This window comes from Aedes albopictus, chromosome 3, assembly GCF_035046485.1.
Source record: "Aedes albopictus strain Foshan chromosome 3, AalbF5, whole genome shotgun sequence".
In the NCBI taxonomy this organism is placed as follows: domain Eukaryota; kingdom Metazoa; phylum Arthropoda; class Insecta; order Diptera; family Culicidae; genus Aedes; species Aedes albopictus.
The window spans coordinates 183,918,473-183,933,411 of record NC_085138.1 but is presented as its reverse complement, the minus strand read 5'-3'; the positions used below and the strand labels follow the sequence as shown (position 1 = coordinate 183,933,411).

Genomic DNA, 14,939 nt, shown 5'->3' with positions numbered 1-14,939 from the left:
ACTTTTCAGAACGATAGGTTTGTTGGTTCACATGAAAAGGCATGTTAGTCAGATTTACATCACGGAAGGATTTTGTTGAACCGGCTGACTTCACTAAAACTTGCAACATTTGTGCGAACGTCTTCCTTAGTGGACATCATTTCCCGTGCAATTCGTTGGATTAAGCATGAAATCAAGTCAAAACAACAAACAAGTGGTAGAGGTAGTGGTGAGGCCAACCCCTTCGCAAGAAGTGGGTTGGCTAGGTCTCCGTTTAGAAGAAGTGAGGAGTCAGGAGCACGAAGCTCCGCACGCAGCTCCAGCGTGGGAGCTCCAATTCATTCCCCGGCTAGCCTGAAGGGGAAGATATTGGATGGAGCGCGGTTGATGAAAGCCATTAACCAAAAAAAAAAAAGGATGGGCTATCTGCAATACAGGTGGCTGTGCAGCAGCTTGGCAAGATCATCGACCTTGCGTCCACTAAGTCCAACATAAGCAAGGACCTTCAACGGCCCTGTTGCGACTTCGTAAGTCCATGATCGATCACGAAGAGACTCATGAAGACTGCAGCAGCCGCAGAACCGGCGAAATCAACGGTTACGAAGTCTACCCAGACGGAGGCCTTTGCTTTCGCGGAAAGCCCAAAAGGTATGGCGAATGCGACTGCTTGTGATAAGCAATCACAGAAGCGGGTTACGCAGCCGTCAGGTGAAGAGCTATCTGGTGGTACCCGCAAGGCTAGGCCAAGGACTAGGCGAACACTAACCCCAAAAATCGGCAGTAATGCCGGCGAACCAATGGGTGGATCCCCTTGCATGATAGTCGAGCGAAGAAAAACCCGCAAGTCGAAGAGACTAGGGACGTCAAACCAAGGCGTCTTGAAGGCGATGCGAAGCGACGTGAAGCTCGTGGATCTGGAGGCTGACATGCGCAATACCAGACGTACTCGAACGGGTGAGATGATCCTGGAGCTGGAGCGCGATAAGGAGCGCAAGGGCGCCGCGTACATTTGGCAGAAGAGGTCTTTGGCGAATGGATAGAGGCGAGGGCTCTCACGCAAGAGGCGACTCTGAAGGTGAAAAACCTAGACGATTTCACCGAAGTGGAAGAGCCCGTCACGGCACTGCGCCAACAGTGTGAGGTGCAGGTGGCCGCCACAGCCGTTAGGCTACGGAAGGGGCCGGCAGGGACACAGGTAGCTTTAGTTCAGGTACCTGTGGGGGAAGTACTCTCTCTCGTTTGTCGGGTGAAGACCACTGCGTCCAGATTTTAGAACTATTGTGATATATCCTTTTGCTGTGAGGTACGCAAGTTATCTCAGTAACATGTTTGTCACTGAGATACCTTGGTATCGACTGAACTCAAGACCATCTCTTATTGATGAATAGAGATCCTGAGTTACAGTATGTGACTCCCCCATTCTGGCGAGACTAGCTTTATAAAGCCAACCACGTCCTTGGGAGATAAGATTCATATGTCAGCAGACCCTAAAAAAGGCTTGCTGAGAACTTTGAACCTACGTTGGGTGAGTGCACTGCAATAGCAGAGGATGTGTTCTGATGTTTCTCTCTCCTCGTCACAGAAGCGGCAATTTGAGGTTTGGATTGCTCCGATCTTTTGTAGATGGTATCTGCAGGGGCAGTGTCCAATTATTAAACCGGTGTAGATGTTGAGGTCCCTTATGTTGAGACCTAATAGGTGTTGAGTTTTCTTGGGGTTAATCGTGCATTCCAGTTTGATATGATTTGACTGACCATATATTTGTTCAGTTCTATTTTTACAGAGCAATCTGAGATCCCACAGAAGGGCTCAGGGCCAATGAACCATTCATTAGATCCATTCCTGGATAGCTCATCAGCAATCTCGTTTCCCTTTAGATATATATGTCCTGGTATCCAATATAGGTAGACTCGATTGCGTATGGCTAAGTTTTTAAAAGCCAGAATGCATTCCCACACTAGCTTTGAGTTACAATTGTAGTTATTAAGCGACTTAAGAGGAAACAAACCATCATCCTTTACCAGAAAATCAAAAGCAGTTTTTGACGTAGGACTACGTCTCTCTTTTCTATACCGGGTGTCATTCTAAATTTTCAGAAATCAGCCGCGTTACGTTTAAAGTGGAGATTTTGAGCGTTAATAGCTCAGCCATTTCTTGTTGAATTTTCAAAATTTTGGCACCAATTGATTGCAAATCTTTACACCAATTATGTCCAATAATAATATTTGCTGTTTTTCAATAACAAACTATTGAAAAATTGGGAAAAGTGAACCCATGTTTATTCCAGCCAATCACGATCGAGCACATTTTGGAGCACATTTTGGATGCTCCCGTCGAATATAAAAGCTACTGCTTCTTCGCATCTTCCCTCATTTGCCTTTGTCGTCTCGAGGTGAACGCATCGAACGAGAGCTGCCCACTTTCTTCGTTTGCGTTTTCGCTCATTATTCTTTGACGGCCGTGTTGGCTCGGCGTCGGTGGTTGTCGGCAAGGGTGCTGTTGCACATTCGCCTTCTAACCGTCTAACGCGGCAGACGAAGGAAAGAATACGTTTCATCGATTGCTCGGCGGTGGTGGCAGAGGCAGCAAAATCCACAGAAAGATCAGCGACATACGAATTTGCGAGTTGCGTCGCTGTCCTCGGGGCTCGGTCCTTTCGCCGATTGATTGGCGGTGGCGCATTGATGATAGCATCAGGAACATCCAGGGCAACAAGCGGCGGGCCAATTTTCGACGGCGTTCAGCATTCAGCACGGAGGAATCCAACACGCATTGCGTGGCATGATAAATTCATGTCATTTTTTGTCTAAAATCTTTCAATATTCAATCGGTTCTTTTCAGGACCATAGAAAATTATTCATCAAGAGTTGTGAATCAGATAATTATTTCATTCCATCATGGATCGGTAAAAGTGTGGTGCACCCGAAAGTGAAAGATTGAATGCTTGGTGGCCCCGCAAGAATGATGATGCCGGCCACTAATGGTTCCATCCGGAATTTATCAACCCTATCCGAACCATTTTTCGTGAAACATCGATAAATTATAACGTTGTTCGAGTTAAAATGATCTTAACCTTACAATATTTTGATTACTTTATTCGTTAAATGGAAATTTTCTCATTTCTCGGTTGATTAACCGTTTCAAGCGTCTGGTGCATGCGGGGCGGGTCATGCAAATAAAATATACTGAAAAGCCAGCCGAATGGGAGGAGCTTCATCTGCTAATCTAGGGCATAAAAGCTGCTCCCTCTGATTTCTTTAGTCATTTTCGTTGGATCAGTCAAGCAGGGTGGATGTCACCTCCACACCTGAGCACTACCCATCGGCGACTCTCGGCTATCGTGCTGATAGCGTCATGAATCTTATCCACGGCAGAAAGCGGCCTACCAATTTTCGGTGGCATCCTGCAGGATTAGCACGGAGAAAACCAACACGCATTGCGTGGCAAGGCGGTTTCATGCCATTTTCTTCCTGAAATCGTTACTTTATCAAACGGTCCTTATCAGGATCACCAAAAAATGATTCTCCAAGAGTTGTAAATCAGATAATTTTACTCCATCAATCGAGAAAAGTGTGGTTCACCCGAAAAATGAATGATTGAATTCCGGCCACTAATGGTTCCACCCAGAATTCAGCAACGCATTACCCTATCAGAACTATTTTCCGTAAAACATTGTTTAACTCTAACAATTTTCGAATTAAAATGATCTAAATCATCCAATATTTTGTTTACTTTAACGCTTAATGAATTTTTTTTCCATTTCTGGGTTGATTAATCGTTTGAAGCGTCTGAAGCAGGCGGGGCGGGCCATGCAAATGAAATATTCTGGAAAGCCAGCCGAATGGGAGGAGCTGCATCTGCTAATCTAGGGGTATAAAAGCTGTTCCCTCTGATTTCTTTCTGGATTCCGCCAGACTGAAAAAATGTCGAATGTCGGGTTAAAGTCGGGTCAATTTTTATCGAATGTTGGGCCACTGTTGGACCAACATCGATCAACTATTGGGTCTATGTTAGGTTTGGTGGCTAAAATCAAAATAGGTGAATGATAGGTTGATGTCGGGTTTGACGTCATCAACTATGGTAAAAGCTTTAAACCTACAACACCACAAATTTATGCTTCCTAGCTGGGGCTCAATTGAATGATGTGCCTTGACTGAGGCTGGAGCTGAAAATTAGTAAAAGCTCGAGATCAGTCTTACCCAACCAATCACAATCAAGCATAGTTCTGTGAGGCGACACGACGAAACTTATATAAGTGGTGCACACACTCATTTCGATCATTTCATCGGCACACACAGCAGCGGACGGACAGCACCGAGCGGCAGCAAGATCCCAAAAAAGATCCGCTTCAACGGATGAGCAAGCGGGTGGCACCGCCCTCTGTCCAATGAAGCCTCGATTCTTTTCGGATCCATCGGCAGTGGAGGCAGCAGCGGAAGCAACATCCAAAGAAAAATCCGCCTCGGCAAACGAAAATTCGATTGGCGTCACTTTTTGTTTGCCGGGGCCCCGATTCTTTCATGGATTGCCGGCGGCAGCAGCAGCGAGATCCCAAAAAAGATCCGCTTCAACGGATGAGCAAGCGGGTGGCACCGCCCTCTGTCCAATGAAGCCTCGATTCTTTTCGGATCCATCGGCAGTGGAGGCAGTAGCGGAAGCAACATCCAAAGAAAAATCCGCCTCGGCAAACGAAAATTCGATTGGCGTCACTTTTTGTTTGCCGGGGCCCCGATTCTTTCATGGATTGTCGGTGGCAGCAGCAACAAGATCCCAAAAAAGATCCGCTTCAACGGATGAGCAAGCGGGTGGCACCGCCCTCTGTCCAATGAAGCCTCGATTCTTTTCGGATCCATCGGCAGTGGAGGCAGCAGCGGAAGCAACATCCAAAGATAAATCCGCCTCGGCAAACGAAAATTCGATTGACGTCACTTTTCGTTTGCCGGGGCCCCGATTCTTTCATGGATTGTAAGCGGCAGCAGCAGCAAGATCCCAAAAAAGATCCGCTTCAACGGATGAGCAAGCGGGTGGCACCGCCCTCTGTCCAATGAAGCCTCGATTCTTTTCGGATCAATCGGTGGTGGCGGCATGGGTGGCAATGAATTATACCAACATGGTTCTTTTAAGGGCCCCAAAGCTTCCGAAAGAGTTATTTGGAGCATTATTCAATTATTTCTAAAAATTCAACTAATTCTAATTTTTATAGTTTAGTTTATCGATAAAGTTTAATTTTTATACTAAATATACACCGCTGTATATTTGGTATTTGAAATTCCAAATTTACTGTCAATGTCATTCCAATCGAGTAGGATACCTGTCAAATGCGCTTTAAGGTTGAAGGATTCGTCATTGACATAATCGTCATCATTGAAAGTTCGAAAGCAGTTTTCTCATTCTAAACTGAAATTTCTGCAGTGAAAATAAGTTCACTGTACTCCAATCTTCAGCCGCAATACAGTGAATACATTTTCACTGCGGAAATTTCAGCTTTGTACGAGAAAACTGCTTTCGAATTTTCAATGATGACGATTATTTCAATGACGAATCCTTCAACTTTAAAGGCATTGCTCGGCAGCATCATCGTCATGATACGGGAATCATCATTACCAGCAACAATCGCCAGATTTCGAGTCTTTAGCATATAGTGATTTTACTCTGGCCGTTATTTTTGCTGAATAGATACACGTTTACTTCATCTGTGAGCCCCAAATTCTTTATTATGCGTTAAAAATTAGTCCTACGTCAACATTGCGGTTATGTCTCAGACATTACACACTCCTAGTTTTTCGCTGAAATCACAACCAATGGTAATGAAAATTTATCCCTGAACTCTACTCAGCATCAGGATAGCAGTGAAATAATGTTGTTGTTGTTGATGACTGAACGATCCTTTGTAATTCGTAGGATGAAAATGGGAGCTACATGCCTAATAAGGGAACCAATACCCTATGATGCAATAATTGTTGAAGCACTTCATAGAAAATTATACAGCTAGTTCTAAAGTGAAAATGTTGCCTGTTCCAACCATTTAGTTCTTCTTCTATAAGTAACGGAATTATATGCGTAATATTTACCTCGTATGCTGATGTAATCTGTAGATCATGGAAAACTGGCAGGAAAATGTAGTGCATCGCGAATCCCATCAGCACGACGGCAAAAACGATATAACAGTACTGCGTACCGTACACGTAGATCTCCGTTGATGTTCCCAGCAGTGAAATCCCGGAAATCCAACTACAATGATAAAACTCAATTACTACAGTTGCAACCTCCTTCCATAACTGTCAATCTTGTACCTGGCCACCAATGAGACTGCGACTGGGAAGATTTTCATCTTTCTCCCACCGACCAAGTAATCCAAAGCTTCCGAGTCCCTCCGTGCGGTTTTCCGGTTTTTGTGTTTCTGATGATCTTTGTAGCCAAAGTAGATCCCTATGAATATACAGCTCACCAACATCAGCACAAACACCAAGTAATCCGGCCAGTTAAATCGCTGAAGTGACCGGCTGAGCTCGTCCACATTCTGACCGTGATGTCCGTTGGTCCCCATCGGATCGCTGCTATCCATCGAAATGGGATTCAGCGTGGCAGGTCCTTCCGTTGACATTGTCCGAATGGTTGTGAAATTAGAATCAGCTGTTCTGCGGATGATAATAATCGCTCCTCAAACGATTCACATGCGGAGATAACGGTCACTCGATCGCAAATGCGGGATCTAGAAAGACGGCATGCGTTTATATTTGCGGTAGGGGTATACCTGTGCGATCAAGATAAAAAAATATGATTTATTTCAGGATGTGCTTCCGTGGCCAGTGCTACGTCATGCTGCTCTATTTACAGTTCAAAATAAATTACGTACAACAATACACACTTATCTTGATTTCAAATATTTGAAAAAGTTCTCTGGCGAACTATTAGATGATGCTGTTACCAACTACTTTTGCCAAAAAAGGGTGTTGTACGATAACATTCAACGATCTTGAACACAATTGATGTACCTAATCTGGTATGGGAGTATCCATTGCGTTCACCTGGCGAATAACTAAAGATTCCTATCACCTCAATCCCCTCTCCGCTGTTTGCTACAAGGTTTTGCAATATTTACCACATTGCAAGTTATACATGCGGATTTTTTTTTTATTACCGTACGGGCTTGGGCTGCAAAACGGTGAGTCGATAAGGAGAGCGACCAACATAGCTCTGGTCCTCACAAGTTCCTACCTCATGCTTCCACGGGTCAAGCGATGACAAACACCGCTAGCTATGAGTTGTGTGCTTAGCTGGTAGTGAAGTCTGGGCACTGTTGTCCTTCTGACTTCAGCTAGATTGAGGAGGTACGACCCGATGGTCTGTTCACCAAGGAGGTGCGGCTCAAACAGCAGCTGAGTAAGAAATGCTGCATCACGCCCAGCTAGATCCAAGGTGGTAGCCCCATCAGCGTGGTCGTCCCAGTGTTGGTTGGGACGTTAAACAGAACTGGTACGATGGCCCTCCGGCGAGACAGGAGTGTTGGCGTAGGCCCAATAAGCCACCCGTAAAAATCCTCATTGCGAATAACATAGGGGAAAATTCGACTCGATACAATCGGCAAAGACCCACGCGACGAAATAAGGACTACGATTGGAAACTTGGAACATGGAATTGCAAGTCACTAGGTTTCGCAGGATGTGACAGGATAATCTACGACGAACTACATCCCCGCAACTTCGACATCGTGGCGTTGCAGGAACTTTGTTGGACTGGACAGAAAGTGTGGAAAAGCGGGCATCGAGCGGCTACCTTCTACCAAAGCTGTGGCACCACCAATGAACTGGGAACAGGACTTATAGTGTTGGGCAAGATGCGACAATGTGTGATCGGGTGGTAGCCGATCACACGCAAGGATGTTTGCAAGAAGCGTTCTACGCGCAGTTAGAGCAAACATACGATGGTTGCTCGCCGTGAAAATCGTTGTCGGCGACATGAACGCGCAGGTAGGAAGAGAGGAAATGTACAGACCGGCAATCGGGCGAAACAGCCTGCACGCTGTATCGAATGATAACGGCCAGCAATGCGTAAACTTTGCAGCCTCCCGTGGTATGCCAGTCCGAAATATCTTTCTTCCCTCGCAAAGATATTCACAAAGCCACCTGGAGATCACCCGTCCATCAAATAGAAAACCAAATCGACCACGTTCTAATCGTGGGAAAAAATAGGTATAAAACGCGAGAAAAATCAATATCTCTGCTCGGAGGGGATTAATTCGAATGAATTTTTGACACAAACTGTAAAAATCTCTATAGTTTCAGATAAGCAAGATGTCATTCGCCGCACGATGCTGGTAATAAGTGTATTGAGCTCGTTTTAACCCGCTCTCTCTCTTGCACACCACGCCACAGTCAAGGTATTTATATCGTCCCCTTAATGCTAGAACTAGATAACTCGAAAATCATAGTTTTGAGAAAAACGACTTTGAAAATTTTACAATTTTTCATGCAGTTGTCCCAAAGGTATGGAGCCTTTAAAATAATTATTTTTTAGCTTTAATTGCTTATTCAGCTTCTACTCTTTCTGCTTCATCAAAAAGTTTTGAACTATTTTGGTTCAAACCTTTGATAAAAATAATAAATGGTTAAAAAATGGTCGAGTTACCTAGTTATAGCACTCAAAATGCAACATAAATAATGGAGGAGATGTTCTGAGATACCTAGTTTTTACCACTATAGATATCATTCTTTTCAGTTTTCTTCTGCAGTATGCAAATTTAAAAGAGTTTACATATTTAAATTAACGTGTAATTACAGAATGTGCTAGGATGCCTGCTATATCACCACATGACACCTCAAAATAATCGTCTACGAACAATCACAGTTTCAGCTTAACCAATACAAGTAAAATATTTTAAGTTTTTTTGGCGTAAAATGAGAATAACAGTAGTAGATTTTCAATCTACTAACAAAAGAATGACTAGTAACATTGCCACGACCAAGCGTCCGATAGCTTTTAACCTGTGCGGTTGGAAATATGTATGATTTTCTTAGTTACCTAGTTATAGCACTCAGTTCTTGTGTTCTACACTGAGATACCTAGTTTTGAAAATGGTGAATATTTTCGTCGTTTATAATCGTATTTCATTGGTCTACGGATATGTTATAGAGCTCGAAAAGCTCGATATAATGGTATATTCAACTCAAAAACGTCAAATTTCGAGTTATCTAGTTCTAGCATTAAGGGGACGATATAATGGAAGGTTAAGCAGGTCGTTTAGTTTGTGGGGAAAAGCAGAGGAAGCCAAATTTCAAAGGAATTTGCTGAGGGGGGGTGTTTGTTTTCAGAATTTCTCACGGTGAAAAAATAATGGCCGCTCAGCCAGTTTTGACATCTAAGACTACCTTAGAATATGTAAATACCTTGGCCACAGTACGCCACAATACTCAGTTTGTGGCTGCCGCTCTCCACCCTCGGTCGCGCCCAATGCTCGCCAGGTCACGCTCCACCTGGTCCGCTCATCGTGCTCTCTGCGCTCTACGCCTTCTTGTGCCAACCGAATCAGTTGCAAACACCAGCTTGGCAGGGTTGTTGTCCGGCATTCTTGCAACATGTCCTGCCCACCGTATCCTTCCGGCTTTGGCTACCTTCTGGATGCTGGATTCTCCGCAAAGTGCAGCGAGCTCGAGGTTCATCCTTCTCCGCCACACACCGTTCTCCTGCACACCGCCTAAGATCGTCCTAAGCACGCATCGCTCAAAACTCCAAGTGCTTTCAGGTCCTCTTCGAGCATGGTCCATATCTCGTGTCCGTAGAGGACCACCGGTCTTATTAGCGTTTTGTACATGGTACATTTGGTGCGCGGGTGAATCTTTTTCGACCACAGTTTTTTTCTGGAGCCCGTAGAAGGCTCGATTTCCGCTGATGATGCGCCTCCGAATTTCACGGCTCACGTTATTGTCAGCCGTCAGTAAGGATCCGAGGTAGACGAATTCCTCCACCAGCTCGAAAGTATCTCCGTCTATCGTAACACTACTAGCCAGACGGATCCGGTCGTGTTCGGTTCCGCCTACCAGCATGTACGTTATTGTTGAGACATTCACCACCAGTCCGACCATTGCTGCTTCGCGTTTTAGGCGGGTGTACAGCTCTGCCACCGTTTTAAATGTTCATGCAATAATGTCCATGTCGTCCGCAAAGCACACAAATTGACCGGATTTTGTGAAAATCGTTCCCCAGCTGTTGAGCCCGGCTCGTCGCATCACACTTTCCAGAGCGATGTTGAAGAGTAGGCATGAGAGTCCATCACCTTGTCGCAGTCCTCGGCGAGATTCGAATGAACTGGATAGTTCACCCGAAACCCTTACGCAGTTTTGCACACCGTCCATCGTTGCTTTAATCAGTCTAGTCAGCTTCCCAGGAAAGCCGTTTTCGTCCATGATTCTCCATAGCTCTGCGCGGTCGATACTATCCTATGCCGCTTTGAAGTCGATGAACAGGTGATGCGTTGGGACCTGGTATTCACGGAATTTCTGGAGGATTTGCCGTACGGTAAAGATCTGGTCCGTTGTCGACCGGCCGTCGATGAAACCGGCTTGATAACTTCCCATGAACTCATTCGTTTTAGGTGACAGACGACGGAAGATGATCTGGGATAGCACTTTGTAGGCAGCATTTAAAATAGTGATCGCCCTGAAGTTCTCACATTCCAAATGGTCGCCTTTCTTGTGAATGGGGCAGATTACCCCTTCCTTCCACTCCTCCGGTAGCTTTTCGGTTTCCCAGATCCTGACTATCAGCCGATGCAGACAGGTGGCCAACTTTTCTGGGCCCATCTTGATGAGTTCAGCTGCGATACCATCCTTACTAGCTGCTTTGTTGGTTTTGAGCTGGCGAATGGCATCCTTAACTTCCCTCAGCGTGGGAGTTGGTTCATTTCCGTCCTCCGCTGCATTTGCGTCGTTGCTTCCTCCGTTGCCGTGGGCTCCCGTGCCTACGTTCTCCACGCCGTTCGGGTGCTGATCGAAGTGCTGCTTCCACCTTTCGATCACCTCACGTCCGTCGTCAAGAGGCCTCCGTCTTTATCCCTGCATATTTCGGCTCGCGGCATGAAGCCGTTGCGGGATGCGTTGAGCTTCTGATAGAACTTCTGTGTTTCTTGGGAACGGCACAGCATTTCTTCACACTCCGCTTCTTAACGGCGGCGCTTTTTCTCCCGAAAAAGGCGGGTCTGCTGTTTTCGCTTCTGTTTGTAACGTTCCACGTTCTGTCGAGTCCCTTGCTGCAGCATTACCGCTCTTGCTGCGTTCTTCTCCTCCAAAACCGTTCTGCACTCTTCGTCGAACCATTCGTTCCGTCGATTCTGTCCCACGTACCCGATGGTGCTCTCGGCTGCGTCGTTGATGGCTGCTTTCACTGTACTCCAGCAGTCCTCTAGAGGGGCCTCATCGAGCTCGCCCTCGTCTGGCAACGCGGCCTCGAGATTCTGCGCGTATGCTGAGGCGACATCCGGTTGTTTCAGTCGCTCTAGGTTGTACCGTGGCGGTCGCCGGTACCGTGCATTGTTGATGACGGAGAGTTTTGGGCGCAGTTTGACCATCACCAGATAGTGGTCGGAGTCGATGTTGGCGCCACGATAGGTCCTGACGCCGATAATGTCGGAGAAGTGCCGTCCGTCAATCAGAACGTGGTCAATTTGAGATTCCGTCTGCTGTGGTGATCTCCAGGTGTAACGATAAGGGAGGCTGTGTTGGAAAAAGGTGCTACGTACGGCCATGTTTTTGGAGGCGGCGAAATCAATGAATCGTAGGCCGTTTTCGTTCTTTTGCTGGTGGGCGCTGGACTTACCAATCGTCGTGAATTCCTCCTCCCGGCCTACCTGAGCGTTTCAATCTCCTATGAGGCGTCGTACACAAATTACGTAACGCTATAGGGGGAGGGGGGGGGTGGGGTAGTCTAGCGTTGCGTTACGATCCATACACAAAATTTTGGGATTTCATACAAAAAGCATTACATAGGGGGGGAAGGGGTCTGAAATGGCCGATTTTAGCGTTACGTAATTTGTGTACCATGCCTGATTATCTTGACGTCGTGGCTTGGCAGCGATCGTACTCGCGTTCGAGCTACGCGTAAAATGCGTCCTTGTCATCATCAGTGCTTCCGGAGAGTGGGATGTGCACGTTTATTATGCTGAAGTTGAAGAATCGGCCCTTGATCCTCAACCTGCACATTCTATCGTCGATCGGCCACCAACCGATCACGCGCCTCTGCATATCACCCATCACGATGAAAGCTGTTCCCAGCTCGCGTGTGTTGCCGCAGCTCTAGATTACCTCTAAACGTTCGCACCATGGATCCTGTCCAGCACACCTCCTGCAGCGCTACGATACCGAGCCCGCGGTCCTTCAGTAGATTGACGAGTATGCGGGTGCTCCCAATGAAGTTGAAAGATCGGCAGTTCCACGTACCGAGTTTCCAATCGCAAGTCCTTTTTGTTCGCTGGGGTCGTTGCCGTTGATCTCGGTTCATATTATTGTGTTGCTGATTTTCCGTTACAATGTTTTTTTATAACGTCATCAAGATGTCGGATAGCAACCCGACTAGAATGGTTCTCGAGAGTCATCCAACCGGTACAAGAAGACGTGGTACGCAGCGAGCTAGGTGGGTCGACCAACTGGAGGACGATCTGCGGATCATACACAGAGTGCGGAACTGGAGACAAACTGCCATGTACCGAGTGGAATGGAGACGGCTATTATGTGCAGCAGAGGCCACCCCGGCCTTAGCCTGATCGGTAAGATAAGTTCTGTCAGGGCCTTCACAGAGTCCCTTGACTCATGTAATGATTCCAGACACCTGAAGCAAGCCTCCGGTGGCTCGTGTATTGTAAGCTAACCCAGCTTAAGGTTCCCTACTTTAACGGACTGCCACTGGTAGCTGTAACAAGGTCATCAGTGTTCCCGCAGGGCGTTTACGTAGCCAAACGGCTGCGGTAGCCACCTGCATCTCCCACTGTTGTCGCAGTACCGTGACGAGTTCTTCCACGTCGTTGATCATGTCTGGGGTTTTCTCCTTCAGAGCCGCTTCCGTTGTGAGAGGTCTCACCTCGACATAGTATCACTGACTATGACTATTAGTTTTATTTAATCCTCTTACCCTCTTTATTTTTGCCATACTGAAAGGATTCATTACCATGGAAAAATGATAATACTCACAGCTATTGGGGTTTCTCTCAATCAGTAACTGCATTTCGTATGAAATCCAATACCTAGCTTTGTCGAGAGGCCCAGATTTCCCAATACTGCATTACGAACTCGACAGCCTTGCCAAGAACCTCTTCCGCCAGACACTTGTGGGTGGTGCATTTGTGCTCAATGAGGCGAATTATTTTCTCAGGGATGGTCTTGTGCCTGAGGATTCCCCAAATGCCCTTGAAACGCCTTGAAACTCCCTCCTAAAAGAAAATCGGTGAAGCCCCCTTAAACACTCGGGAATATCTGTGAAACCTTCTGAAAGCTCCCGTAATCCCAATGTAGCTCTAAAACCCCTCTGGAACTCTCCTGAAAACTTTTGAAACGCTTTTGAAACGCTCAAAGCTCCCGCAAAACACCCTGTAACACTCTGAAACGGCATGAAACGCCTTGAAGCGTCTTGAAATCCTTCTGGAATCTCCCTTAAATCGCCCTTAGGCTCATCTGAAAACGTTGGAAGCCTCCTGAAACCACCCTTGACGTCACCTTGAAATAGCCTAGACACAGTCCATAACTACCTTTGCAACCTTCAAATCTATTTAGAAAATGACATCATTTAGCAAAGAATGTTATTTATGTGTGCATTTTTGCTGCGATGTAGATTCAAGCATATTCGTTTACGCCAATATAAATTTATCAGAAACGTACAGAATAAGCCCTTATTAAAAAAGAAAACATCCTTGTTACTTACCTTGACTGATTGAATTTCAGTCTGATATCGCTATACAGAAAAGTCCCAAAATGTGCTCAAAGAAATAATATTCCTGACCAAACTAACTGACATGATATTCTGCTTACAAGCACAAAACAACTATGGTTAATTTTCATACGTTCAACTATTTCCACATGCTTAATGATAATGATGAGTTATGTTCATCTCGAACCAACTAATACCAGTTGTAAAAATTCAAAATGTAAAACAATTATTCTTAAGGAGAAACATTTGTGAATCCAAAACTGGCTTCAAGAATTACCATAAACGATCGCGAGTTTATCTACATTCATTGAAACTAACTACATCAAATCCTTGTATTTTGAACTGATTGCAAGCGAACCAAAATTAAAAAAAAAATGCGCTCTTGTCTGCAGATTTTGCATTGCACTCTTTCTGAGATTTCTGATATCTCTGAAGTTCAGGTTGCATGGTGGAGTTTAATTTTAAGACATTTGTCCTTAATCGATCACTTATGTAGCATTTTTTGAATATGATTTTAAAATAACTCACAAATGCTGTTCGATGTTTACCTTTTCTGTTCTTTTCACGTTTTCAGCACTCGAATCCTGTCCCGCACTTGAACGTTTCAAACTCGTTGGCTCATCGCGATCGTTTTGGAAACAAATAAGTTTTGTCCGTCCCGACGTATGCTCCCGCTCAAACTAGCCCGCTGCACTAGGCGTCACCAGCCAACCGCCACAATCACTTTGGCAGCATCATCGTCGTCAATCCGTTTGTGGACCGATTCTGGTGGGCCCAGCAGCAAGATTTACGATAGTTTGCCTACTGTCGTGATAACGCGCGCGACGAAACTGTCTCCGGACGTGAATTATGATCACCGACGGTGGCGGCGGCTGACCTATCTCCTCAAGTCAACATACGTCGTCGGTTGTGTCGGTCCGCAGTCCCTTCTCCGTGTCTTTACCCGTTTCAAGTAGGTATTAATACGTTGCGTTGCATGAATAGTAAGTGCATGGTTGGCGCAGACGGATTTGATTTGAGAATTTCGGGCTGATGTTGTACAACCCGGA

General features: G+C 45.7%; 1 protein-coding gene across 3 annotated transcripts in view; it reads right to left on the bottom strand.

The window, feature by feature from the left end:
* The window catches only part of LOC109398859 (sodium-coupled monocarboxylate transporter 1), a 53,345-nt gene extending 38,622 nt beyond the window's left edge, over positions 1-14,723 (bottom strand). The window contains exons 1-3 of one of the 3 annotated variants that reach the window (XM_062856277.1): positions 14,439-14,723; positions 6,273-6,733; positions 6,051-6,210 (exon numbers count right to left, since the gene is read on the bottom strand). In XM_062856277.1, coding sequence (XP_062712261.1) covers positions 6,051-6,210; positions 6,273-6,583 — 471 coding nt within the window. In that variant the 5' untranslated portion in view covers positions 6,584-6,733; positions 14,439-14,723. The remainder of the gene's footprint in view (positions 1-6,050; positions 6,211-6,272; positions 6,734-14,438) is intronic. The other 2 variants (XM_062856275.1, XM_062856276.1) reach the window with 2 other exon arrangements.
* Positions 14,724-14,939: the final 216 nt, after the last annotated feature.